Source organism: Hemicordylus capensis, chromosome 6 (genome assembly GCF_027244095.1).
Source record: "Hemicordylus capensis ecotype Gifberg chromosome 6, rHemCap1.1.pri, whole genome shotgun sequence".
In the NCBI taxonomy this organism is placed as follows: Eukaryota; Metazoa; Chordata; class Lepidosauria; order Squamata; family Cordylidae; genus Hemicordylus; species Hemicordylus capensis.
In genome coordinates, this window is record NC_069662.1 from 163,218,258 (window position 1) to 163,241,642 (window position 23,385).

A 23,385-nucleotide genomic window follows, 5' to 3' on the forward strand; every position below is an offset into this window, starting at 1 on the left:
TTCCGTCTAAAGTGTGCGTGTGTGCGCATGCTCACACTTTTTTGATGTCCGCTCAGTTAATTTTAGATCCCGCTTAGGTTTAATCAGGAAGGCTCCATTCTGAATATATGGGCACACACACTGTCTTGATACTGCTACTCAGTACAAAATTCATTCCGCACACAGATGGAAAGAATTAGAGAGAACACTGGATCCAAGATTAGTTTTCCCCCAGGTTCTTTGATGTTCAAAATCGGAGTTGTCGTAAATTCAGAGTCCTCTTCCTTTTAAGTAAATACGGTATAAGCTGTATTTAACCTGTATTTTTAATGGAGTAGTCTTAAATTCATTGTCATCTTCTATTTGGGTAAATACGGTATATTAATTTTTGTGATGTATGAATGGTGAAATTTTAAATCTGTGATAGCCTTTAAAAGCTTTCAAGGTCATTGCTTTAGGATGGACATGCGTTGGGACTCTAACCATCTGTATCATCTCTTTGACTACTTATTTTAGGATTCATTAAAAAGAAGGCATCTAAAGCGACCCTCTGGAATCAGCAGCACAGTACAACTCAGAGGGGAAGACAGTGCAAGGAGCTCTTTAAACCTGCCCAGGGATGATTTGCAAGAGAGTAAAGGGACTCACAAGCTACCAGTGAGTGTCCTCTCTTCACACAGTGGCAGTCCCCTAGACAGAAGCAAGGATCATTCACCCAAGATTATGTTTAGTCCACATACAAGCGCAGATGATGAGAAAACAAAACATTCAGCCAAAGGCAGTGAGAGTCTGTTTGCCAAACCAACACCAGAAAGGCACCGAGCTGAAGAAAGGAGACCCATGTCCGGCCACCATGTGGAGGCGAATGAAAAAAACCATCACTTAAACTTCTTTCAGAAACAGACAGGACCTGGAAGCGAGAAGAGAGCGGTATCGCCTAAAAAGACTGAAACTCAGTTTTTGGACTGCAGGTAGGAGCATGACAGAGTCTTTTATTTATACATACATACATCACTATAGGTGCTTTTTAAAATTTAATTATTATTTTTTAGGATAAGTGGGGAAAAGTCCAATGTCTTCATGGTTCAAAGCAAACCTCTACCTTACTTCCTTTGCTAAAGAATGTAGCACACAAAATGCTTTAGCAGTCTTCCAGTGCATTCCTATGCATATTTACTCAAAATAAGTCCCATTATTAAATGGAGCTTAAATAAGAACAGCCCTTCTGGATCAGGCCTAAGGCCCATCTAGTCCAGCATCCTGTTTCATGCAGTGGCCCACCAGATGCCACTGGAAGCCTAGAGACAAGAGTTGAGGGCATGTCCTCTCTCCTGTTGTTGTTCCCCTGCAACTTGGACTCAGAGGCATCCTGCCTTTCAGGCTGGAGGTGGCCTATAGCCCTCCGACTAGTAGCCGTTGATAGACCTCTCCTCCATAAAGTCGTCCAAACCCCTCTTAAAGCCACCCAGGTTGTTGGCTGTCACCACATCTTGTGGCAGAGAATTCCACAAGTTGATTATGTGTTGTGTGAAAAAGTACCTCTGTTTGCTGGTCCTAAATTTCTTGGCAATCAATTTCATGATTACTCTCATGTCAATGTGCATAGGATCGTGGCCATAGACACTAGGGCTGGTGCACACTCAATGCTTATTCATGATTTGATTTCTTGGTCCGCACTTCAACACACCATGCTATTGGACCAGATGAAAGGCCCTATCTAGTCCAGCCTCTAGTTCTCTGCAGTGGCCTACCAGGTAGCCCATAAGAAAAACATGGAGGCAAATGGCCACTCCTACCATTGTTCCCCAGCAACTGGTAATCAAGGTATACTGCCTCTGTACATATAAGTTCCATTTAGATACCATGATCAATCCCACCCTCAGGAGGCTGGCTTAATAGTCAACTTAAGGTCAGGGGTTCTAACTCCACCCATCAGAAACATCAGCAGGAGAGAGGGCAGGAACATACCTCTTGCCTGTGGGCTTCTCAGAGGCATCTGGTGGGCCACTGTGGGAAACAGGCTGCTGGACTAGATGGGCCCTGGGCCTGATCCAGCAGGGCTGTTCTTATGTAAGCTCCATTTAATAATAGGACCTACTTTGAGTAAATATGCATAGGAATGCAAGATTGTTCTTATGTTAAGCAAATATTTATTAATTACATTTCTATACCCCCCAAAACTTGCATCTCTGGGTGGTTTTATAGAGGGTCTCACCATGGTGGTGCTGTTGGTCAGCAACTATTCTGTCTCTCTCTGCCTGGGTACCTCCATTTATCCTTCCTCCTTCCCTATCTGAATTTATTTCTCCTCCCACTGCCACCCCACAACACACAAGGAAGAAGGGGCTTTTGTTGCTGTCTTTTCTGTTTCTTCTTATTTTACCCTTGTTCAGGGCGTAGTCATTTCAACCCTGGCTCTTGAACTTTTGGAAAAGAGTTGATCCAAAATTTCACACAACTTTGAAACAAGGAGAACTTTAATCAGAATTTTAACAAATATTTGATATTTTAATGTTCGAAATTTTAGACTTCAGTTGTAATTTTGAGATTGCATGAGCAAATCCAGGACTGGAGACTGTGAAAAAGGTCAATTAAAACACAACGTTTTTGGATTAGTGGGACCACCTTGGAAGTGGTCCTAAGGAAAAAGCCCTTTCTGTGTTCAGTCCAAACTGGCTTTTCCTTTCCAGGGGCAAGCTCTGGAAAAGAAACATGAACACAGGAAGCTGCCTTATACAGAGTCAGACCATTGGTCTATCTAGCTCAGGACTGTCTAGCCAGACTGGCAGGGGCTTCTTCAAGGCTGCAGGCAGAAATATCTCTCAGTCCTATCTTGGAGATGCCGCCAGGGAGGGAACTTGGAACCTTCTGCATGCAAGCATGCAGGTGCTCTTCCCGGAGCAGCCCCATCCCCTAAGAGGAATGCACATGTAGTCTCACACATGTAGAGGCTGTTCATACACACAGCCAAGAGTGGGTGAGAAAGAACATAAAAGCACAACTGAAGCCGAAGGAGAAAGGTCGAGCTAATATTTAAGTCTGTTATTCTCATTTCAGTTGTGGAGTCTGGCTTTCCTCACAGCTGAGAATCACATCCTGAGCTCAGCTCGCTCCCTTCTTATTTTATCTGCCATTGCCCTCATAAAATAATTTCATTTAAACTCCAGTGTAGAGTGCTGGCAGCGCAGTCATGGCTCTTGAAGGCCAGCAGAGAGAGCTCTTCTAAAAGCAATCATGCTGGGCAGCTGTTTCATTGTGATTAGCTTTGCCCTGCAGAGAAGAGCTGGGTTTCCTGCCAGAATACTCTGACTCAAAGCTGAGTAATGCTGGAACTTGAAACATGCTACCGCTGGCCTCTGAGCAGAGAAGAAGCCTCTTTGAGGTCCGTGTGGCGAGAGCAGTGAGGAGGCCACAACCTCAGGGGGCAAGCATGCCTGAGGGCAGTGAGTGCAGGCACTCCACCCCACCCCTATCACATGTGTCACCCCACCAGTCTGCTCCCCTTCCTCACCGCCACTGCCAGCGTCCCATCCCTTCAGCTTTTCCCCCACTCGAAGGCCCTGCTCCCAGCTTTCACACCAGGCCTGCCTCCCACCTGACTGGCCTCAGGGCTGCCCCACTTCACCCTCGCCGGGCCAACATCGCCTTCCCAAGCCTTCCACAGCTGCCACTTGTGTTGTGGGTTGCAAGCAAGAAGGCGTGGATGGAGCTGAATTAGCAGGGGAGTCCTGGAGGGATGGGGCCTGGGGCAAATCAGCTGGTGCGGTGCCCCCTTCAAATTGGTTTTCATGGCAGCAACAAGAGTGGGGTTCAGGTGGTCACCCTGCCCTAAGGACAGCCCTGAGGATCAGCAGTGGACTCTCTCTCTCTCTCTCCCCCCCCTGCGACAACAAGCTTGTCCACTTTGTCCACTCCTGAAATGGAGGGGCAGGCATCTCGTTGCCCTTTGCCTCAGACCGCGAGCCGGCGTGATGGGAGGATTACGACATCTTAGCCCTATTCAGCCATTATGTTCTGCGAGTGAACACATGTTTGTGTGAATGACTGCACCTGCATTCACTTCAAGCATGAACCTGGGTACCAGTCCCCAGATAGGAAGTGCCCTGCTGTACCTGTGGCCAACATCAGGTGTGAATAACTGTACCTGTGTACACTGTACACTCATATGGTTGTTGAATATAATGGGTGAACAGGATTCTTGCCTACAAGGAAAGGATGAAGCGTTTGGGGCTTTTTAGTTTTGAAAAACAAGATAAGTGAGGGAGAGGTTAATAGTGAAGTATAAAATTAGAGCCCCTGGTGGTGCAGTGGTAAAACTGCCGCCCTGTAACCAGAAGGTTACAAGTTCGATCCTGACCAGGGGCTCAAGGTTGACTCAGCCTTCCATCCTTCCGAGGTCGGTAAAATGAGTACCCAGAACGTTGGGGGCAATATGCTACATCATTGTAAACTGCTTAGAGAGCTCCGGCTATAGAGCGGTATATAAATGTAAGTGCTATTGCTATTGCTAAAATTAATGTTGGTGTGGAGACAATTTTCCCTCCCTCTCTTATGATAGTCAAAATCAAGATCACCTGATGAAATTGGCAATAGATTCAGAGCAGATGAAAGAGAATACTTCTCCCCACACTTTTATAACTAGCTCATGGAATTCACTGCTGCTAGCTTAGGTGGCTTCAAAAAAAGAAGGATAAAGATAGGTCTGTAAGCAGCTATAAAATAGAGAGAGCTGTGGCCGTGTCCTCCTCCTCAGCTGGGGGCAGAGACCTTGGGTTGTGATCCTGCACTAAGTAAGGTTTCTGAAATCCCATTGCTTCCGAAGAGACTGAAACGGCCCAGAGACAGGATTACTGTCTTGGTTGTTTCAGGATGTCTGCACATGGATGCAAGCATCATTCTGGACTTACCCAGTTGGCTCTTCCATTTGTCTCCCATTGGCTCCTCGGACGGGGCTGAACCAGTTGGAAGGATGAAGGTCTTGCATGGCTATCACTCTGGGAGGAGAACAGGCATCTGAAGTGTAGTCTGGACACAACTGAGCCTCCTCCCCTTGAGCAGAAGCTACTATTCTACAGCAGATTTCAAGCTTGTGGGGAGCTTTGCTTTTTACTGAGCCCCACCAGTCAGTGCCATCCCCAAAATAATGGTGGGTGAGGGATATTTAAGGTGCAGGGTACCTCCAAGCGCATTCTCAGCCCAGGTATTTCTTTTCACCATCTGAACTAAACCCCCAGCCCTTTCACACAAAATCCACTTCTGGTTTGCTTTTAAGTCTGCTTTAATTCTGGCAGCTTTATTTAAGGGGCGGAAAGCCATTTTGTAGTGGCTATCAATTCTAAAAACTGGGGATTCTAAATTTGTACCAATCTATCGAAGATCATCCCAAGAGCCACCATGTAGATCTTAATCTACAGTGGCAGAGCATCTGCTTTGCATGCAGAAAGTCTCAGGTTCAGTTCCTGGCAGCATCTCCCACTAGGAGTAGGAAAGGCCCCCAGTCTGAAACCCGGGAGAGCCACTTCCAGTCAAAGTAGACAGCTAGACATTCCAAGGGCCTGACTCGGTGTAAGGCAGCTTCCTATGTAACCTACAGAGAGTGGAGAAAGTAGCCTCAAGAGAACTTGCTGGACCCAAAGAAAGGACGCCCTAAAAACAAAAACAAACCATTGAAAAAGGGAAAATGTGAAAGCAACAAAATATACAGTGCCAAACATGGAAAAACAAACAAACAGACAAAACCCCTGTTCTGATTATACTCGCCCAGCTCTACGTTTCACCTTCCTGTTACACATCCTTGCCCTCTTCTGTCCCTTCCTCCCCAATATCACATGAGAGATTTCAGATTTGATGTTACATTTTTGTCATGGGCCCCACTTGTTAATATACCATTTCCAGTCCTGAAACCCTAGCAGGAGCATGTCCCTAGGGAGACATTTGCTTCCAAAACTAATTTAGCTGACCTGAGCTAATCCCATCTAACCAGGAGGCTTTAGAAACAAAGACAGTACCGTATTAGCCACTGTGATTAATGCCAAGAATTTCTAGGAAAGTTCATTTTTAGAACCCATGAAAAGCCCTTTAAACCTTCAGTCTATGTTTTGCCAACAGGGCCCCCTCTCCTGACTTTTGAATGGAGCCATTTTGGTTTCTCTGCTAATGATGTTTCTCTGCTGCTGGCTGAGGGCATCTCACGTGGGTTATCCCTCCCACGGGCTCCAGAAGGCAGGACTATGTAAATTAAACAGCGCCATTAGAGCCTGGGAAAGGGAAACCCCACCCAGTTCTTCTAGTCCTGCTGCAGAGACAGCCTTTTCTCTTAGCCAAGTCTACTCCCTTTCTTAAAAAAACCAAATTTTCTGCATTTACATTTTACCATATTTCCCACATTTGCACATATATAAGGAGGCTCTACACACGATCGGTATGTAGAGCCTTATCGGGCTCTGCGGGGAGTGCGGGCTTAGCCAACTCTCCCCACAGACGAGCAGGGAACCATCCCTGGGTGGCCGGATTGGCCGCCCACACAATTACTGGCTCCATTATGGAGCCAGTAGGGGCAGCAGGGCATTCTGGGGAGACCCGTGTGCCCGGGAGGCTTGTTGGGGCCTCCCGGTTGGGGGTCTACTCGTGTGGCACAGCGGCACACAATCAGTGAAATGGGGTTAGCACAGCAGGCGCTCCACTAACCTCATTTTAGGGGAGGGGTTCTTAGGTGGGCTAGCCCACAAGCCTGGTGTGTCCCACGATGGAGAGAAACTCGGCTGGGCTTCCTGGTTTCTCTCCATTATGAGAATAGCCTCATCATCTCCTGTTTCTCCTCTTTCCTGTACTTCTGCTTCTATGGACCAAATGCCCCACAGGATTTGGAACATCCTTCTTCCTGAGGCTAAGAAAACTTCAGTCTTTTCCCCAATCTGGGAGACCTCACCACTAAGCGGTAATGACCCACTCCACTACCACATGCATGCTGACAACCAACAGGCCCTCACCATTGCCTCCCTCTGTGTTTTCTTTGACACAGCAAATTCTACCATTTTATCCACAGTTCCCCTCATATGAGTGCCTTTTAAATAGTTCCCGAAATACCCCTGCAAAGCCTCATTATTTTCAAGCTGCATCTTGTATGACATGATGAGCACCTTTCTTACGAGACAATGCTTTCTTTCATATGCTTTCTTAGAGCACCTTTCTTATGAGGCAAGGCTACAACACCCGGGGCTATTTAGTTTAGAAAAAAGAGGACTGCGGGGAGACATGATAGAGGTCTATAAAATCATGCATGGTGTGGAGAAAGTGGAGAGAGAGAAATTCTTCTCCCTCTCACATCACACTAGAATCAGGGGTCATCGCATCAAATTGATTGCCGGAAAATGTAGGACCAGCAAACAGAAGTATTTTTTCACACAACGTAGAATCAACTTGTGGAATTCTCTGCCACAAGATCTGGTGACAGCCAACAACCTGGATGGCTTTGAGAGGAGTTTGGATAACTTCATGGAGGATAGGTCTATCACTGGCTACTAGTCGGAGGGCCACTTCCAGCCTCAAAGCAGGATGCTTCTGAGTACCAGGGGAGTAACAGCAGGAGAGAGAGCATGCCCTCAACTCCTGCCTGTAGGTTTCTAGTGGCTTCTGGTGGGCCACTGTGTGAAACAGGATGCTGGACTAGATGGGCCTTGGGCCTGATCCAGCAGAGCTGTTCTTATGTTCTTATTTTTGTGCAAAGACTCTTCTATAAATGTCCACGGAATCTAAATAGCCTTTATTAGAAAATGAGTCATATTTCAAAGCACCATCATAAAAATTAGAGATTCACGGTCATTTTGTTCCTTAATAGATTATTCCGTGTTTGTGTATGTGCGCACGTGTGTGTAGCGTAGGATCTTTGTGTTAGTACAGTTTCCAGGCCTTTGTCCATCTCAGCCACATATGACTCTCATGGCAGGATTTTTACCACTTCCCTTAGGGGAAAAATAAACCACATTTACAAGTCATTCCTCAGGTTTATTGAAGGTTTTCTTTTAAGCTTAAATTTCCCCCATGCCGTTGCCATTTATAACAAGGTCTGCAAGACATATGCATTCTTTTGTCTAAAATGAATTAGCAGCTTTTAAGGACTACCTAAATCCAGAATTATCAAGATTTCAGTAGTGGATATTGATCCTGGCTCCTGGTGGACTTTTTCCAGACTCCTCCGGGTCTGCCCCCCCCCCCCATTTTTTCTCAGTCTGTCGAAATTTGACTGAAGCTGTTCCTGGAGGCCCACCCCCCCGCCCAAATATCTTTCCCCAAATCAAGCCATTACAATCTTCAGGATTGCTTTCAAGAGTCTCTGAGAGATTGGTGCTGATCCCTGGAGATTCCAGGCCAGACTCTAATGCTAGTCCTGGTGCATCAACCAGGGTCCTGATTCAGATAATTATTTTTTGTTTGATCAATTTTGTTTCGGGGGGGTGGGCAGGAATGCAAAGTTAGGAAACTTGTGAGTATTTATATGGCAAAGAACATTCAATATTTCTTTAAATGTTTATACGCTGAGGCTTGCTTTCCCATCTTTTGTGTGTGTGTTGTGTCTTATGTGGCTCTAGGTCCTAGAATGACTCCCCCAGGAGCGAGAAGACTGAATCCGGGACCCAAACTTCTGACCTTGGTCTCTGAGGGTCAGAGGTACTTTCAAAGCAGCTAAGCAGAGGTTCTCAAACTAGGATCCCCAAATATTGTTGAACTACAACTCACATCCTTCCCATGCCATTGGCTGGACATGATGGGAGTTGTAGTCCAACAACATTTGGGGGCCCAAGTTTGAGAACCCCAAGTTAGAGGAATGCACTCTGTACATGCTGAGAGGTACTTTTGCTGGGCGTTGTTTTACCTCACACATTCTGGAGGTGAGCCCTAGAATTCAAAATGCATTCAGAGGCCCAACTCCAGTGAGCTTCACCTCAGATGAAGCCCTGAAAGGGTCACTCAAAAATAGGCTTGTTCACACATCCATCTGGGGGTGGGTAGAAGGGCAGGACCACTCCTGCCTCATGACTCCCAGACGACTAGAATCTCAGTTTGGGTTCGCGAATCCAGCACCTACACATCCGAGGCTCTGGCGGCAGAGCTGCAAGCCCTGCTGCACTGTGGATGGTCCTCCAAACATGCCACTGCCTCCCCAGCATGCACTGCACCTCCAGAAGCCTGGGAAAACCTCATGAAAGCAGCGGCTGCTCCCTGCTGACTACTCTGGCCCCAGAACTCTATGGTAGCCATGCAGGGGCAGGCACCACAGTGTTCTGAATGAAAAGGCTGTGTGTTCCCACACAAATGGCGGGGGGGGGGGGGGTAGAAGAGGACTTTCTCCCTCCTACTTTGGTTAAGAGCAGGGTAGAGACTCTGTTACCCAGGTTTGAGAAAGGTGGGTTGGAGGGATTCCCATGGCTCCACACGAGCCTGAACAGCTGGCTTTCCTGCCTCCTACCCTGAAATTGATGTTTGTGAGAACAACCCTAATACCTTTGTATGTGTGTCTTGCTCATATTAAAGGTAAAGTTGCACCGTCGAGTTGGAGTCGACTCCTGGCACCCACAGAGCCCTGTGGTTGTTTTTTGGTAGAATACAGGAGGGGTTTGCCATTGCCTCCTCCCACGCAGTATGAGATGATGCCTTTCAGCACCTTCCTATATCGCTGCTGCCCGATAGAGGTGTTTCCCATAGTCTGAGAAACATACCAGCGGGGATTCAAACCGGCAACCTCTTGTTCCCTAGGCATTTTACTTCCCTGTTGTGCCATTAGGTAGCTGAGCTATGGTCCCATCCCCTAAATAATGTAGCTGGGTTAGGGTGTGATAGGGATTCTTACCTCTATATTTGGGCTGCTCAACTTTGGCCCTCCTGCAGATGTTGGCCTACAACTCCCATAATTCCTGGCTATGTGGGCCACTGTGTATTGGAATCATGGAAATTGTAGTCTAAAACAGTTGGAAGCCAAAGTTGAGCAGGCCTGCTCTATACTAACCAGAAAATCATGAGACAGGTGGTCATATACATGCTTTTTTGGTCTGCTGGGTCTTTGCTAGAGATGTGAAGGCCTGGGTGGGGGGGAAGCTGGGGGAACAGGTCCCCCCCCCTCCCCACTTGGAAAAAAATCCCTGCCCCCACCTGCTCAGACATTTCCCAAGCTTTCATATCTCTAGTCTTTCTTGAATCTTTCCTAGCAGCAGAAAGCAATAAGGTGTTCCCCTGCATGTCCTTGAGGAATTGCAACTTCTATTATTTAGGAAATGCAACTGAAATTGAAAATGTTTAGTGAAGTAGCTCCTTCTGCTGGAGCTGAGGCAGATCCCTGTGTTGTGTGTGTGTGTGTGTGTGTGTGTGTGTGTCTGTGATCATGTGGGTTGGCAAGTGGGTGGGTTAAATACTGGGGCTCCTATGGAAACCGTTGCAGGGGAAATGTAGCCTGTGCTGTGTAAGCCATAAACCCACGTGGATCACAACTTCCTTTCCTCCCTCATAGTTTTAAAATGCACTTGAGGAAGGGAAAATGCACTTCTGTTCCAAGATAATCCTTTCCAAACTAGAGTTGAAGTCATGGGTGTGAACCTGGCATAGTGGTTTCTATGGAGGATAACTTCTCCTGTGCTCAGGGTGCGGTCTTCGATTTTTGATGCCAAATTATCTTCCCACTCCAGATGCTTACACTGACATACCTTCTGGCCATAGACTTTTTAACGTTCCTTCCTCCCTTCCCTCCCTCCTGCCCTATGGTTGGGATCTACCCCCAACATGCCTTTGTGTAAATCAAAAGTGTTTCTGTGCTGGTAGGAAAGGGGGAACTATGCAAGCGGCATCCTTCTGGAGGGTGCCCCTTGCACCTCATGGGCTGCTACTCCAGAGGACCTCCCAACTGGGGTAAATGTGGGGGGTTACCACTGAAAGAAGGTGCTGAAAAGGCCCCCCAAGCATGATCAGAAGACTGTCCACAACCCTTTGGATCCTCCCTACATTTTTTGGAGAATTACAGCCTAGGCCATTCATATTTTTGGCCATAAAGCCAGTGTGGTGTAGTGCTAGAGGGTAGGGATCAGTGTTCCCTCTAACAGGGATTCCCAGACATCGTTGACTACAGCTCCCAGAATCCTCAGCTTCAGTGGCATTTGCTTGGGGATTATGTGAGTTGTAGTCAACAACATCTAGGAATCCCTGTTAGAGGGAACACTGGAAGGGATGTGCGAACAGATTCGAATTTGAACCCATCAAACATTGAACATGTCCAGTTCGGTGGTTCGATGTCGAACCACCCCTGAACTGAACCAGGCCCTTTTCAGCCCAATCTCGGACCAAAAACATACACACCCTGGTTTGCATTTGGGCGTTTGCAGAAGTCCATTGGGCATGTGCTCCTGAACCAGGCTATTTGTGAATAAATGGAGGCCGGCAGGAGGAGGGGGAACCTCTGGAGAGACACACACACGTACCACAGCCTCGGAGAAGACCCTGGAGTGAGAGGCGGTGAATTTTATAACTTAATGAAAATATTTGAATTTTTTTTTTAACACGAACCACCCAACTTGAACCGGGGGTTGGGGGGTGTTCAAGGGTGTCCAAAACCAAACATGCCCGGTCCAGTTCCAGTCCAACCCGAACCGGGCAACCCAGTTTTGTGCACACCCCTACTAGAAGGTCAAACTAGCAGAGGTCAGGTTCAAATGCCCTCTCATCGCTGAAGCTCACAGGGTGATTGTAGAGTGCTGTTGTGTGCAAAGGTGGCAGACTGTGGTTTGTACCTGCTTGGTGATCCTAGTTTGTGCACAAACAAAAGTTTGAACAAACCATTGCTGCATTCATATTCAGTGATAAACTATGGCTTGCTCAAAATCCAGAAGCCAGCCATGGAAGGAGGGTGAGAACGAAGAGTGAGCATTCAAGCCGAAGACTCATCACTGTGTACTCGTACAGGGCTGGTTCCCACAATCAATCTAATGATCGCTTGATGGGAATCAGAGATTCCCGCTTCACATGCGCTCCTAGGGAGTGAGTAGTGTGAACCTGAGATTTTTCACTGATCTCAGTTTGGCAACACACCAATCCAACTTGAAGCCAAGATCCACAATCAGCATCTGAAGTCGGGTTGACATGTTGTGAAATGCAGAGCAATGAAAAATTCTGGATTCACATGATACACTCTGTAGAACTGCACATGTCTGGGGAATCTCTGATTCCTGCCAAATCATTGTTAGACTCATTGTGGGAACTGGCCCATAGTGCCAGACCATGATTTGGCATTATGTGTGAATGCAGTCTTGTTTCATAGGAACGTAAGAAGCTGCCTTCTACCGAATCAGACCATTGTTCCATCTAGATCAGTATTTTCTGCACAGAATGGCAGCAGTTTCTCCAAGGTTGCAGGCAAGAGTCTCTCTCAATCCTTTCTTGGGGGTGCTGCCAGGAAGGAGAACCTTCTGCATGCAAACATGCAGGGGCTCTTCCCAGAGCCACCCCATCCCCTAAGGGGAAATATCTTACAGTGCTCACATGTAGTCTCCCATTCATATGTAAACCAGGGCAGACCCTGCATAGCAAAGGGGCTAATTGATGCTTGCTACCACAAGACCAGCTTTCAAAAGCACTTTGGCAGAACATGGCACCAGACCACATGGGAGATAGCTGGCTAGTTTCAATCTGTCGCTGTTTCACTAGGTTCCATTCATAGCATCCAGTGTAAAACTTGCACTCTTCTTTCCCTCCAATATTGGATGGAGGAAATTTACTGGGCTTAAAGTCTTGTCTTTAGAAAAGCCGGCCCAGGTTTAGGGCATTGCTGTGTGACCCACATCAAACCCATTTCCCTAATACTTCTCTAATGCTGCTGGTCCCCCTGCCGTTAAAACTAAGTCCTGTTTAAATACTGTAGATAAAACCTTAAGTTTCACAGCCTGCTTTCCCAAGCTGCCACTGGACATTCCGGCAGCAGCAAAGGTTGTAAATAGTTTTCAAGACAGCGCTTGACATATCCCAACATCCTGAATGTCAGCCTGAGAAAATCCATACATTAATGCTCGGTAAAGAAAAAGTGCTTATCTATACCTCAGCGTAGTGTTCTCTGCACAAAACTCATCCAAAGCAAAAAGTCTGCTCTGTCAAAAGCTGCTCCCATCCATCTTAGCCCTGAGCCAGGTCTGGCTATCATTTGGCCTGCAACGATGTAACTGTCGGTTATGCGGCTTATTAGTGTCCATATACTTATTTCTCTTAGACGTTCTCTACGACGGGCCATGCATGGATGAATGGGGAGGTGTGGCGGAAATCTCGCAAGAGCTGCGGAACTCTCGCGGAGAGGCAGAGGGAGAAGCAAACTGGCCCAGAAGGTTGCAGGGCAGGTGGAGAGTGAGACAGAGGCAGGGGGAGAAGCAAGCGAGAGGTGGCGGGAGACCTGAGGGAGAGCAAACTGGCCCAGAAGGTTGCAGAGCGGATGGCGCAGGGCCGGCGGCGGCAGAGCTGCGTCACGCCCAGCGGGGAAGGAAAGTGCTGCTCTGCTGGCGGGGGGGAAGGAAAGGTGAGAGTAGGCGGGTGAGGAAGCCACACCACGCCTGGCAGGGAAGGAAAGTGCGGGTGGGGAGGGAAAGGGGAGAGGAGGCGGGCAGCGGCAGGGGAAGAAAAGCGTGGCAACAAACTAGCGGCGCAGATGCTATGCGCCGGGTCTGCTAGTTTTATATCTATTTCCAAAAGAGCTGGAAAGGTGACAGTTCTTAGGGGTGCATAACCAGAGCACTTGCGCGAGAGAAAGAGGTACGGACAGACTCAGCGTAACCCACAGATATGACAGTTTCATAAAATTCTGATGGGGGGGATGTACCCTAAAGCTACCCCAGTGTAAATCAGCGGGGTGGAGTGTTTGCAGACTCAGAGGGCATTTTGCAGACAACCAGATGGCTGGAGATAATGGCAAGGAGAGGGGAAAGTAGGCTTTAACAAGGAGAGCGGGGAATCTCGCAGCTTGAAGTATACTCCCTCAAGACAGCCAGAACCCCTTCTGTTTCTGAAGAGGGAAAGTTACCGAAAACCTTCACTATGCTCACACACACAGGCTCGGGTACACATACACACCAGGGATACCCTGCAACATTTTGTTGTGGGTCCAGACTTATTCTTTTCCCCTGGGAGGTAGTGTTTGGATTTTCTGTCTCTCACACCAGAACATCTTGACCCATCTCTGGCTTTCATCAGTGCAAGCTTGACATCCATGAGCCGTCCCAGGGCTGTGGTCCAGAGGCTCATGAAGCAGCAACTTTGCTGAAACTAAGCAGGTCTGGGTGTTTGGTCAGTGCCTGGATGGGTGATTGCTTGGGAACTCTGGCTTGGATCCAATCACCATGAGCAGAGAGATCCAATGACTTAGTGGTGTTCCAGTCATGAGAGTTAGCAGAAGACATCTTGCAGTGTGACACTACAAACTCGTGAGCACACAAGGAGTCACAGCAAAGCAAAATTGTATCATGATCTACTGACCAGCAAAGTATAAAATGCCTTCCATATAAGGCCATTTAACCAAAAGAATAAAGACGTGGAGGGGGCGGACTTTTAAACCCTCAGAAGAAGCAAAGGGGCTGTTTACATGACTGTGTGGTGGTGGTAGGCAGTTCAACCTACCTCCCCACGGACCACCCCTTGCAGTCTGGGCCGCAGGCTTGGCTGCTCGTGAGAAGAGACTCATAAATAAATAAGCATAAAGCATGGCTCAGGGTTGACACAATTTACATGTCTTTTGACAAAGACAAATAGTAACAGAAATGTATTTTGCTGCTCTTGCAGTAATTAACCAGTCTTGATCTGATAGAAGCAAAGAGATCTAAAACTCATCAGATCCACCAGGAACTTTGGCAATAATGAGGGAAGCTACCTAATAGCAAACATGGTGCACAAGGAAGATCCAGGCTAGAATTTCGAACCTGTAGAAGGCACTCTCTTGCTCTCGCTCTTTTGCAAAGCGCAAGTTGTGCAAATGGAAGAATTTCTCTGCATTTAGTTTCTCTTTTCTGAAGCAACACTCTTCTGCTAGGTTTCAAGCAGAAGAGGTGTTCCACAAGTGGAAGGGCACCCTAGGATCCAAGCCCTGTCTCTTCTGCTTTGAATTCCCTAAAGAAGAAAGGTCACTCTGATGTCCAGCATCAGAGCTGGGCATGGTGGTGTGGAGACACCGTTGGAGGGAATCCTCCAATATTTCTCCTTTGGATCCCTGAAAACATTGAGGGAATTTCCACTTTGGATAAAAGTCTCCACCACTTACTCCAGCAAGGAGTCCTCCATTGAGAACCTCCCTCCACTGTAATTCTGCTGGTCTTTGCCCTCTGCACAGTCTGTGCCTGCCTGATCGCCTGCCCTCTCCCTCAGGTCCAGAAGAGGTGTGAAAGTGGGTAGCCATGAGGGCGAGGAAGAGGAGGGCGAGCAACAAGGCGAAGATGGGTCCAGTGAGGGTAGACGATCAGCACTTAGGATGTCTTTTCCAAGGCCCTTCCTAAACCTGGAGTCGGCACTGAAGGGCAGGGCACAAATATAATAAACAAAGAGCATTCATCCTGCAGGATTGTACCACTGCTGGAGAAGAATGCTCGCAGGTCTGAATGCTTCTCTGTGCAAAAAAACGCCCCCATCCTCTATTTAGAAAGGCAGCATGCCAGCGACACATCTAAGCTAGAGCCTTTCTCCCTAATGTGCCAGTTTTCATTTGCAGGGACTCTGTGTGGATGGAAGTGTGCTCAATCATGGGAGCCCCCACTTGCCACCCATCATGTGGTACAATCCAGAAAGAGGTTTAGCACCTCCTCACCAGATTTGTCAGGGAAAGATGGTCACCAGCTATTAGTGATGCTTCTTCTCCACTACAGGTTTCCTGCTTGACAAAAACACAGCAGTGAGGGCATGCAAGTGGCACAGGCTGCTGCAAACAAAATAGCCCGGCCCCCCCGACACACACACTACTTATTACTGGAATCATCTGTGCTGTAGAATTGTTTCCTTTGCTGGTAGAAGGGAAGTCTGGTGTGATGCTGAGGCTCAGGAAGAAAGCCCCTTGGAGCCTGGCTCCAGCTTATCCACCCAATTCCTCTCCCTGTCCTCTCTGGCTTCCAACCACTAGTCATCCGCGTGGCACCTCCGCACACCTTGAGTTTGAAGGAAAGATCTATGGCTCCCTTTCCCCAGCTTGACGTCAAAGCTGCTTTGGAGTTGTGCAGGCAGGAAACCATGCAAGGAAAGAGCGGCCGGCACCTTCCTTGGGGGACTAAACACCTCACTCTTACAGAATGCTGAGGAGTGGCCCTGCCTGTGTGTGCCGGTGATGCACCCCGGTTAGTTAGAAACAGAGGAAGCCATTCATACACCACTGAGTCAAGCCATGCTGGAGGTTTTTTGTGTTTTTTTTAAAAGCCAGATCCTGATCAATTTGGCTCAAAGGACAAATTCAGACCATCGTGTTAAGTTGCCTAACCTTTAGCATGATGCAGTCCAGGAGGAAAGAGGACCTGAAAGAAAGGGATGGTGATGTGATGATTGACGACTCCCTCTCGATTCTTTCCTCAATGCTTTTTGTCCTTTCTGCATTCCACATCATAGGAAGTGAGATATGTTTCCGGGCAACATTTCCTTTGCTCGATATGTTTCTGGGAAAAGTACAAGGTGCTGGTTATTACCTTTAAAGCCCTGAATGGCTTAGTCCAGGTTACCTCTCTCTACAATATCCCCACAGCTCACTAAGATCATCAGGAGGGTTATGGGACACGCTCCCACATTCCCTTCTTTGGAGGGCCTCAAAAGAGCCTTAAAGGCCCATCCTTCTAGCCTGGCTTTTAATGATATCTAGTTTTAATTTTAATCTGGTTTAAATGGTTTTTAAAAAATTGTTTTATTATGTGTGTTTGATTTTAATGTAAACCACCCCAAGGAAGGGCAGTATATAAAATGAATGAATGAATGGCACTGTGTAATTCCTGCAAATGGCAACTTGCATCCCTTTTTGTTACACATCTTTGGAAAGTATGCATAAGCAAGAAGCCAGCAAAGGTCATCGGGAATTATGACAACATTCCCGTGTCCTAGGCATGAGCTCTAAATCAGGGGTGTTCCAAAGAAAAAAATGTCCCTCCAGTGGAAGGGCCGGATCCAGATTAGAGGATCAAGATGTTCTTCTGGGGGTCCCCTTCTGTCTCCTTCTCTTTAGCACTGGCTGTGGCAGCAGCCAGTTCCTGTTTCTCTTCTGCCTCCGCAGCCACCTCCAAAGTCACAGAAGGGAGGGCCCGCTCAGCCGGTGGTTGCCAATTGCTGGATGAGTTCCATCCTCTCCTGGGGTCCAAGGTAGCAGTCAGGCCTCCCTGCACATGTGGGCCCTGGAAGCAGCCAGCCAGAGGATTCCAAGTGCTGATGCCAGCCCTGCCTGGTAGTTGTAACTTACAACTGCAAGCAAAAGCTCACACCCTTTTGACTCCACATTGGTTGGCATAGTAGTCCTGCCTGGGTGATGGAAGTAGGCATCTTTAACTTAGAGCAGTGAGTCTCAAAGGTGGGTCCCTAGAGACTGATGGACTACAACCCCTATCATGGGATTGTGGCTGGGGATGATGGAAGTTGTAGGCCAACAACATTTGAAAACCCAAGGTAGGGAAGGGGAGGCAGGGCACAGGAATAATTCTTGGTGACAGTTTGCTCAGACTGAAGCAGTGGTTATATGAGCCAGTCAGGTACCTATTGACTCCTCAGATCAACTGCTCTGCCTATGCTGATGAACTGCAGTACCCTCTCCGGCCTTTACCTGGGTGGCGCTGCAGTGCAGCAAAGATTAGGCCAATAGCACCTTCTGCTTGAGATCTGTCCCACTTGTATAGGGAGTCAGTTGTCTGGGTGCTCTTGCAAGAGTCCCCTTGCTCCTTAAAGTGTCTTCTATGTACAGTATAACCCCAAGCTAGGGAAATTCTTCTGAAGTTATAAGTTATTTCTCAAGGGAGCATGTCGTGGATAACTCATAAAACGCTCCTACCGAACAATGTAATCTAATTTCTTCTACGACAAGAGGCTGCAATTTGTCAGATTGAAGTGGCCGGTGACGGTTGCTTATTTTCTAATCCCTTTTGTTTGTTTGCCCTATAATATGGGCTGCTGTAAATAGGAAGCAGTCGAGGAAGTGTGTGCTATTGTAAGAAAAGAGGGACTTTCTCTATAAGCTTTGCCACATGTAAACACTGCATCCTCCATGCGTGGAGATCAAAAGGGGAGGCTTGGCAATTGGGAGAAAGCACTGTATGGTTTGCTTATCGTGAGGCCTGTTTTCTCTTCCTGCCTTATTTTCCTACTGTGATAGATTGCTTCCTTTTCTCAGAATGCATTAATCTCCCCTTTTTTCCCATTGGTGAAAACGTGGCCATGTGGCCATTTGTTTGAAGTGGAATTGGAAATAAGATCCTGGAGATGGTTTGAAGGACCTAAAGCATGGGTTCTCAAGCTTGGGGTTTCTGATGTTGTTGGACTCCAACTCCCATCATCCTCAACCAAAATGGCCTAAAGAAAGCAGCTTCCAAACATCCTCCAGCTGTAGAAATCCCATAGTTTGCTTGAAAGGTCATGGCCCTCAATGGCTTAGAGGGGTGGGATATGCCACCTCCTGATAGCATTCTTTTTCTTAGGTACATGGTTGCATATGACATTCTGATTTACCACATTGATCGGAATACATATGAAATGTTTTGAATACTTAACAAGTTGTTCTAGTAATCTTTCACTATCCCTGCAACTGGTCTAAATTTGGTCCAAATTGGTTAAGCAGTTCACACGTTAGCCCACTTGTGCCTCAAACGTTCATGTGTCCACTATCTTGAATTGGAGTGGATGACATAATCAAAAACTATGTTTTTGAGGTGCCCCAACAACTGTACCAAATTTGATCCAATTTGGTTCCGACTTGCACCTCAAACATTCACGCATCTGCCATTTTGAATCAGGGTAGATGACATCATTACAAACTATGCCCTTGAACCGCCCCATGTGTCCCTACACCTGTAGTAAATTTGGTTCAAATCAACGGTTCACAGGTTAGCCCAGTTGTGCCACAAATGTCCATGTGTCTGCCATCTTGAACTGGGGTGAATGACATCATCACAAACAACACCGTTGAGGTGTCCTCACTGTATCAAATTTGGTTCAAATTGGTTAGGCGTCCACAATTAGTCCTCTTGCACCTCAAACATTCACGTGTCCGCCATCTTGGATCAGGGTTGGATGACATCATCACAAACTACATCATTGAGGTGTTCCTGTGTGTCACTTACTACAACTGTACCAAATTTGGTTTAAATCGGTTAGCCGGTCCACACGTTAGCCCACTTGCACCTCAAAAGTTCACGTGTTCGCCATCTTGAATTGGGGTGAATGACATCATCACAAACGATGCCATTGGGGCATCCCTATATGTCCCTACAGCTGTAGCAAATTTGGTTCAAATCAGTTAGGCAGTTCACAAGTTAGTCCACTTGCACCTCAAAAGTGTACGTATCCACCATCTTGAATTGGGGTGGATGACATCATAAAAACTACGCCTTTTGAGGTGTCCCTATGTGTCCCTACAACTGTGCCCGATTTGGTTCATATTGGTCCAGGCACTGCAAAGTTGATAGCAGGGGACACACAAACGGACGGACATGCACACAGAATGCCGGGTGATCTCAGAAGCCTACTGGAAAGTTGTCTAAAAAGCACCACATGGATGAGGGGGCCACCTCGCGACCCCCCGAGCTCCAATAATGCATCACATGAGTGCATGATGCATTATGGGGATCCCCCTCCCCTCTCCGAGTCTGCCAGCCTCGGCTGCAAGCATCTGCGGCTGACACACGATCAAAGAAACGGGGTTAGGAAAGCACTCACTCTCCTCACCCCATTTAGAAGGGTGGCTCTGTAGGTGTCTTTGCCACTGCAGTGCTGCCAGGATCGGGCCTGATCTTGGCAGTTCACATGCACGTGCAAAACGGGGCTGGGCTCCCTTCGCCTGGTTTTACATGCATGTGTGAATAGCCTCACTACCTAATTAAAAGCCCGGGTGAAATCTGTGCCTTGACTGCCTTTTTAAAAGTTGTCAGAGAAAGGGAGGCTCTTCTTTCAACAGGAAGCACATTCGAAAGCCTCAGGGCAGCAGCGGAGAAGGGTTAGACATTAGGCAGAACTTCCTGACAGGAAGAGCTTAATTGTAAGAGCCGTTTGCCAGTGGAACAGTCTGCCTCATGCATGGGTGGACTCTCCTTCACAAGGTTTTCAAACAGAGGCTGGATGGCCATCTGTCAGGAATGCCGCAGCAGTTTCCCACATGGAGCAGGGGACAGGACTAGATGGTCCCTTCCAATGCTATGATTCTATGTCTGATTCCAACACTATGATTCTGTGCCTGATTCTATGTCTTCCAACGCTATGATTCTATACCTGTGCTTTCCTGTTCATCCCCAATATCTCTTCTTGGGGGAAATGTGCCCAAATGATCCTGCAGCTGACCATTAGTTTTATCAGTTTATTTTTAGATATCCTAGGAAAAGGTAACTGTATTCCACCATATGGCATCTTTATTTTCTTCCAGTCCTTTTATTTCCATCTCATGACTGGTCTTTTGCACATTAATGTTGGCGTGTTCCCTCTGCCTTGACTCATTCCTCCTGCAGATGATTCATTTTCCACTCCAGTGTATACATATGCAGTAACTGTGCTATTTCAGCCATGTAAAGCTTTTCTGGGTGAAATCGAGAGGATGGCATTTTATGTTCTTTTGGTATAGAAAAGCTACCAGGGATCCAGGTGCTGAAAACCATGTTCAGACTGGGAAAATCTTAAATGTCATGTGGGGTGTTCTCTGCTTTGCTTAAAAGCCAGGAGAGGAAATGTGAATAGATGGGAAGTGTGTGATAACTCCACAGTTATTAATGGAATAAAAATGTGCCTTTTTTATTTATTTATTTTTTTGCTACTGCAAAAACATGGTATCTCAAATCTGGGATTGTGGTCTTTAGTTCTCTTGTCCCATTTAGGTTAGGAATGGTTAGGTTAGGACTGGTACCCCCCCCCCCCAAGATACTAAGCAGACACAAGAATAGATTTTGACCAGAAAGAGGTGCCGCTGCCGTGGTGTCGCCAGCATAAGGACCAGGGACTCCTCAGACCTGGTCAGGACCATGGTCAGAGCTGTTCAGGTGACCCCAGGGATGGGTATTGCAACAAAAGGAGAAGTTGCTCCAGCAGTGGTTTTCAGTGGGTGGTTCTCAGTGGTTCCTGCGGCAAACTGCTGAGTTTTGTAACCTTCTGCTCAAGCTGGGTGACTTCCCCACCGCCCCACTCCTTCCAAGAAAAAAGCATTGATCTTTAAAGGGGCCATGCCAAATTTTGCAGATACCCACTCTAACAGCACTGGGGATGTGTGTGTGGGGGGGTGTGCTTCCATAATGGCCAGGACATCCTCAGAAGATTCCTCCAAACTGGAGGATGTTGGCAGGACTGTGTCCTTGGGTCTTGGCAGGGGTGCAGATTGGGATTCTTCTGGCTCATCCCTTCTGGGGGTTCCCAGTGGCAGGGGATCATCAGATGCCTGGACTGGTGGTACCTCCCAGTCCAACTGCTCTACCAGACTCTCCACCCCATCCCCTATTGAGCGGGCTCCAAGATCTAGGGTCATTACATGATCCAACAGATGTACACACTCGATTCCTGTATTACATGCTACATTGGGCTGCCCTTGAAGACAGTCTGGAAACTACTCTTGGACCAGAATAGTCAAAGTTTTGGCTGTGGTCAGCAGGACAGACCACATTAGGCCAGTGCTTGGTCGGCTGCATTGGCTACCAGTCCTTTCCTGGGCTCAGATCAAGCTTTGACCAGAGGGGTGTGCGAAAGAGCATGTGCTTTGCATATCTAAGGTGGCTGGTTCAATCCCTGACACCTCCAGTTAAAAATCCATGAACAGAGAGAGGCCACTGCTGCCCGAGACCCTGGAGAGAAGATCTCAGTCAAAGTACTATCTCTGGTAGGGGTGGGCAAATGTGCCCCACCCCAGCTGTGGTTGAACTACAACACCCATCATCCCCAGCTACATTTTGAGGAGCATATAGCTAGAAGTGTTGGGTAGCTAATGTAACTCTGGTTTTCAAAAAGGGATCCGGGGGAGGGGGGGTGATCTGGGAAACTACAGGGAATGAAAAGCTCTTGCGGGGGGGGGGGGGGGATGAAAAACTCTTCCCTGGGCGAAAACAGGGTTGTTCCACTTAAAATGTATTCAGCAACCTTTCAAATACATTACTTCAAAGTTTTGGTAATTTGCTGCTTAATTTCTTTCATTCCAGAAAGACTCCAGCGCCATTGTCCAGCACAGACACTCTAGAATTAGGTACGGCACACCATATTCCTCATTGGTTTTGTGTTCCTGGTTTTCTTTGTCATCTTATTTTAAATGGAAACATTCTTGAAAACATGATCACGAGAGTACCACGGCAGCAAGGGAGTGGCGGCAAGGGTAGCCGGAGGAAGGAGGGAGCAGGCTAGCTAACGAGGTGGCCCTGGGCAGTACTCATGTGGACATTTTTTTAAAAAACACACATTTGGGGTCCTCTGTTACAAATTTTTGGTACTTGTGAGCTCCATGGTGAGCAAAGGGCCACACCACTGAAGTGGCAGAGGAGGAGGAGGAGAAGTTTGCAAGCTGTATAATAGCTGTGAGTACTGAGCCATTTCTGCTGGCACTGACTTGAGAACCTAGTCTTAAAAATTACGTGAACCCCTGGTTATAGCACTTCTGTTGCAAGCCACCTTTGATAAGTTCAGTGTCAAGACGAGGCTTGCCAGTTTTGGCTGTAACAAGTTCTGTGAGCTAGGCTGAGCCAGAGCGAGCGAGCATTGGACAAGTCAGAATGGGGAGCCTGATAGGCTCTGATAAGAACCGGGTACATTGGTGCTGAGCTGAGTGAATTCCACACCTGGAGTGGAATTTCATGCCAGTGAAATTCGCCAGGCTCAGGCCCAAGCATTGAGGGTTCATACGTTTGCTTCAGAAAGAGGTGAGTGTTAAGAGCCCCCAAATTCTAGTCCAGCTTGGGGAGATAGGGCTGAGTTAAACAAACACGTCCCATCAGTTGCCTTGCTAAACTAAACGGGCGCTTGGCACAGGTTTGCTTTGTTTTTAAGTGCATGTCCTTGATATTAAACAAGAATCTGTTTTCCCTCTTTAGTTGATATTGAAGATGAAGCAACTTTTGAGGAGGCTTGCAGGATCCCTGACCCGGTTACTCTTCATGTGCTCCAAGTAACATCAGAGCCCGTTGACTTCTGCCTTGCAAGAGTAAGAAATGTTGATGGGGTTCATGCAATATATTCAGAAGCACTGTTGCCTGACATCTAAGCTGACCAAGC

General features: G+C 47.4%; 1 protein-coding gene across 4 annotated transcripts in view; it reads left to right on the plus strand.

The window, feature by feature from the left end:
* Positions 1-23,385, plus strand: part of MINDY4 (MINDY lysine 48 deubiquitinase 4) — a 95,884-nt gene that overhangs the window by 13,180 nt on the left and 59,319 nt on the right. For all 4 annotated transcript variants that reach the window (XM_053259360.1, XM_053259361.1, XM_053259362.1 and 1 more), the window contains 3 exons: positions 496-950; positions 22,323-22,366; positions 23,205-23,314. In XM_053259360.1, coding sequence (XP_053115335.1) covers positions 496-950; positions 22,323-22,366; positions 23,205-23,314 — 609 coding nt within the window. The remainder of the gene's footprint in view (positions 1-495; positions 951-22,322; positions 22,367-23,204; positions 23,315-23,385) is intronic.